This window comes from Trichechus manatus, unplaced genomic scaffold, assembly GCF_000243295.1.
Source record: "Trichechus manatus latirostris isolate Lorelei unplaced genomic scaffold, TriManLat1.0 scaffold00011, whole genome shotgun sequence".
Taxonomy (NCBI): Eukaryota; Metazoa; Chordata; class Mammalia; order Sirenia; family Trichechidae; genus Trichechus; species Trichechus manatus.
This window is the reverse complement of record NW_004443947.1, coordinates 10,016,496-10,020,775: the sequence shown is the minus strand read 5'-3', so window position 1 is coordinate 10,020,775 and position 4,280 is coordinate 10,016,496. Positions and strand designations below refer to the sequence as shown.

The following is a 4,280-nucleotide window of genomic DNA, read 5'->3' as shown; positions in this document are numbered from 1 at the left end:
GTCCAGAGGATGAGCCTTCACTTAAAAGACCAAGAAACAGGCTTCTGATGCAGTGTCTCCCAAGACGGGGTAGCAGGAGCTGATGAGAGAATGGTGGGTGGGGCGGGAGAAAAGAAGGAGGCAGAGGAAATAGGGAGAGAGACAAGCCACGGACACAACACAAGAGGGTGAAGGGGGCAGAGAGAGACAGTGAAAAAGAAGCAGAGGAAGACAGAGCAAGTGAGAAAGTAAGAGAGAGGCAGAAGGAGAAGTAGAAAAAGCTAGAAAAGATGCACACAGAGAGAGGAAGTGAGAGAAGGCATGAGGTGTGGCCAGAGCAGCGCATAGAAACACAAACACAGTCAGGAGATGCAGGGAGGGAAGGAAGGAAGGGAGGGAGGGAGACAGGGAAGGAAGGAGGGAGGAAAGAAGGAAAGAAAAATGGGAAGATGAAAGGGATAGAGATTCCACGGAAAAGTTAGAAAAAATGTGAGGAGAGAAATGGTTTGAGAGAGAGACACAGAGGGTAGGGGGAAGAGACAGAATGGAGGAGGAAAAAGAGGGGTGAATGTGAAGGTGAGGGGAAAGAAAATGAGGAGAGGAATTAGGAGATAAAAGGAAGGAGGGTGCCCTTGTCGTTTTTAATATCAGCTGTAATAGCAGGTCTCGGCAAGTCATTAGTGGGGAGCCGATGCTGGCGGGGATGTCCCCTCCCGGTCAGCCCAGGCCAGGCCTTGGAGGAAGGAGGGGCGGGCCCTTGGCGGTCTGCAAGCAGGTGGCTTCCCGCCCCTGGGTGGGGCCACCCAGGCCAAGCCTGCGGGGGTTTAAGTAGGGAGGCCGGGAGCACCTGTCAGGGACAGCTCCCGTGGATGTGCAGGTGCCAGGCAGGTGGCTCCAGCTGCACCAGCCCCAGCATGAGCTCCTTCGACCTTCCTTCACCCTCCTCCCCACGCTGCAGCCCCCAGTTCCCCAGCATCGGCCAGGAGCCTCCTGAGATGAATCTTTACTATGACAACTTCTTCCACCCACAGAATGTGCCCAGCCCTCAGCGGCCCCCATCCTTCGAAGGGGGCGGCGAGTACGGGGCCACCCCCAACCCCTACCTGTGGCTCAACGGACCTGCAATGACACCGCCGCCCTACCTGCCTGGCCCCAACGGCAGCCCCTTCCTGCCTCAGGCCTACGGCATGCAGAGGCCGCTGCTGCCCAGCATGGCCGGCCTGGGGGGCAGCGACCTGGGCTGGCTGCCCCTCCCCTCGCAGGAGGAGCTGATGAAGCTGGTGCGGCCCCCCTACTCTTACTCAGCTCTCATTGCCATGGCCATCCACGGGGCACCCGACAAACGCCTCACCCTCAGCCAGATCTACCAGTACGTGGCTGACAACTTCCCCTTCTACAACAAGAGCAAGGCCGGCTGGCAGAACTCCATCCGCCACAATCTGTCACTCAACGACTGTTTCAAGAAAGTGCCCCGCGACGAAGACGACCCGGGTAAGGGGCCCACCCCGCAGAGTGGCCACTGCTTCAGCAAGCCGCCTATGCCCTGATGGAAGGCTCCCTTCCTTCCTCCCCAGCACCCCATGGTAGGAAGTTCTGGATGTGGTTGTGCCCCCTCATGACTGGGGGCTGCTAGGAGACAGAGCTAGCAGGACCTCAGCAGGGAAAGAGATCTTGGGCTGGAGGAGGAGGCAGACTCGGGTTTCAATCCTGGCATGCCACTGACCCGTTAGTGACCTCGGGCAGCTCTATCTCTCAGCCTCAGTTTCCTCATCTGAAAAATAGGGATGGTTGCAGCTTGTGGGGGGTGATGATATAATGCATATAAGGGGTTTGTGCTAACAAGAGCTCAACTGAATGCACTAATTACAGAGAAAGTCCTTGGTCTTGGTGAATGAGTGAGGAGCAAAACAAAGCCCAGTGTGCCCCAGGCCTACCAGGAACAGTATCTGGCATTTGTTGAACAACCACCAAGGGCCTGCACCCTGCTGCCTGCCCTACTTACATAGTCTCCTTTAATCCTCACAACACCCCTGCAGGGGTGCTCTTAATAACCCCATTTTACAGAGAAGGAAAATAACACTCAGGGGTGAAACAGCCTGCCTAAGTCGACACAGAATGAAGTGACTGAGCTTCAGTTTGAACAGAGGTCTCTCTAACACCAAAGATTGTGACTTTTTTTTAAAATGATGAATTTCTAAACTACAGAGCATAACATGTCAAATACTCATATATTCATTTCCCAGAATTAAAGTCCATTCTTGTTCCACTGAGGGAGGTCAGGGTATGGCTCAGAGGAGCCTTGCCTCTACCCCCTCTGAGGTCAGCAAGCATAGAACTATTTGTCCCACAGAAGACAGCAAGCGTCCCATGCAAAGTCTGCCCTCACCCTCAGGCTACGAGACAGGCGCAGGCAGAGTTCAGCACTTACTGCAGGATGGTACCTCACAGTTACAAAGCCCTCAAACACTCTTAGCATCTGTCATTTCTCATAGTGAGTCAGATAAAGGAGAGAAAGGTATAATGTGCCCATTTTTCAGACAAGGATACTGAGACTCGCCCAAAATCCCTCAGTCAGGAGCAAAACTGGGACTCAAGTCCATCTTCCGACTCCATCTCCAGGACTTTCAGGAAGTCCTGGATTTTTCTCCAGAGGTTTCTTTAGCTTCAGCAAAGGAAGCCCACTCCTCAACAGTCCCCAAGTACTTTGACCTTCTTAAAGAACCCTACACTATCAACTCCTTGATGGCAGAGACTGTGCCTTTCTTTCTTTGTGGTTCCTGAGTGCCTTTTTACAAGGTGGGTGCTTAAATAAAGACAGAGGTGGTTGGCTGGCTGGTTTGTGGAATTCGTTTTCTCAGTGCCTGCTTTTCTCTCTCTCTTTCTCTCTCTTTGCTACCTTTGCTTTTAGACTATGACAATAAGGAAGAACAGAAGCAAAGCACTTTCTCCATCTCTGTACTTAACCTCTTCCCATTTTTGTATCAGGCAAAGGGAATTACTGGACGTTGGACCCCAACTGTGAGAAGATGTTTGACAATGGAAATTTCCGCAGGAAGAGGAAGAGAAAATCGGATGTTTCCTCCAGCACAGGCTCCTTGGCCTCAGAGAAAACTGAGAACAGTCTCTTGGCGGGCAGCCCCAAGACCATGGAGCCCCAGGAAATCTTGGACAGCACCTCACCAAGCACCACCAGCTCCCCGGAGAAGCGGTCTTCCCCTCCCCAATCGGGCACCCCATGCCTCAATAACTTCCTCTCCACCATGACAGCCTACGTGAATGGGTCAAGCCCCATGAGCCGCTCTGCGACATCGCCAGGACTGAGCACTGAGCCCACCGACAAGATGGGGCAGAACTTGCTGAGCTTCAACTCCTACACCCCACTCACCAACCTCAGCAGCCATGGGGGTGGGGGCGAATGGGCCAACCCCATGCCCACCAATGCTCTTAGCTATGGAGGCTCTGTCCTCAACCAGTTCAACCCTCACTTCTACAACAGCCTCAACACCAACAGCGTCCTCTACCCCAGGGAGGGCACTGAGGTCTAGATGCAGAGCAGCTCCTGAGGCAGATGGAGTTGAGTTGAGGTCCTCCATGCCAGCCACGCCACGGTCTAAGGTTTCTGACTGCCTGGACTTAACATGAGAGGCTCAGAGGAGTTCGTGCTTTTTCTAGAACACTGTTTAAGCCTTTTGTTTATCACACATATGTCCATACACGGATGCACTGAACTTGCAATGAAAACACTGGAGCCTGGACAATAGTGATAATGGCGGCTATTTGTTGAGCACTTTCTGTGTGCTGGGTGCTGTGTTAGGTTCCTTAAAGACGTGATCGCACTTACTACTTACAGTCACCCTGTGAGTTAATATGAACTTTCCCATTTAAGAGATAAGGAAACTAAGGCTCGAGAAAATTAAGGAACTTTCCCAGGGTCATACAAACTAGTAAATGGCAGAGTCAGGAGTCAAATCCAAGTCTAGTGATCTTCATAGTTGGGGCCAAAGGAGCAGGGAAGGAGGAATTGGTTTGGCAGCTAAAGATGGTCAGTGTGAGAAGCTGGTAATGGCGAGTAAAGCAGTCTCATCTCTGCCTTCCTTCTGGCTGTCCATCAAAACTTAGTACTGGCCCAGGCATATCTTGTCCTGGACCAAGTCCTTATTTTGGTGCCTACAACTAACCTGAAGATACTCCTTTTGATACTACTCTAGGAGGGAAGCCCCCCTCCAGTTGCCATGGAGTTGATTCCAATTCATGGGAACCCCATGTGTAACCGAGCAAAATTGTGCTCCATAGAGTTTTCA

General features: G+C 52.2%; 1 protein-coding gene across 2 annotated transcripts; it reads left to right on the top strand.

Annotated features, from left to right (window-relative positions):
- Window positions 1–893: 893 nt before the first annotated feature.
- On the top strand, window positions 894–3,524 carry FOXI1 (forkhead box I1). 2 transcript variants are annotated; one of them, XM_004371214.1, is made up of 2 exons: window positions 894–1,470; window positions 3,247–3,524. In XM_004371214.1, the coding sequence occupies exons 1-2, from the start codon at window positions 894–896 to the stop codon at window positions 3,522–3,524; spliced, it is 855 nt and encodes a 284-aa protein (XP_004371271.1). The 2 variants fall into 2 exon arrangements, with proteins under 2 accessions (XP_004371271.1, XP_004371270.1); XM_004371213.1 differs by having other exon boundaries at window positions 2,965–3,524.
- Window positions 3,525–4,280: the final 756 nt, after the last annotated feature.

Excerpts from the sequence above, each read along its gene's own strand:
- FOXI1 (XM_004371213.1), top strand. The coding sequence starts at position 894 with ATGAGCTCCTTCGACCTTCCTTCACCCTCCTCCCCACGCTGCAGCCCC. Across the intron at positions 1,471-2,964 it reads CCGCGACGAAGACGACCCGG|GCAAAGGGAATTACTGGACG; the intron begins GTAAGGGGCCCA and ends TTTTTGTATCAG.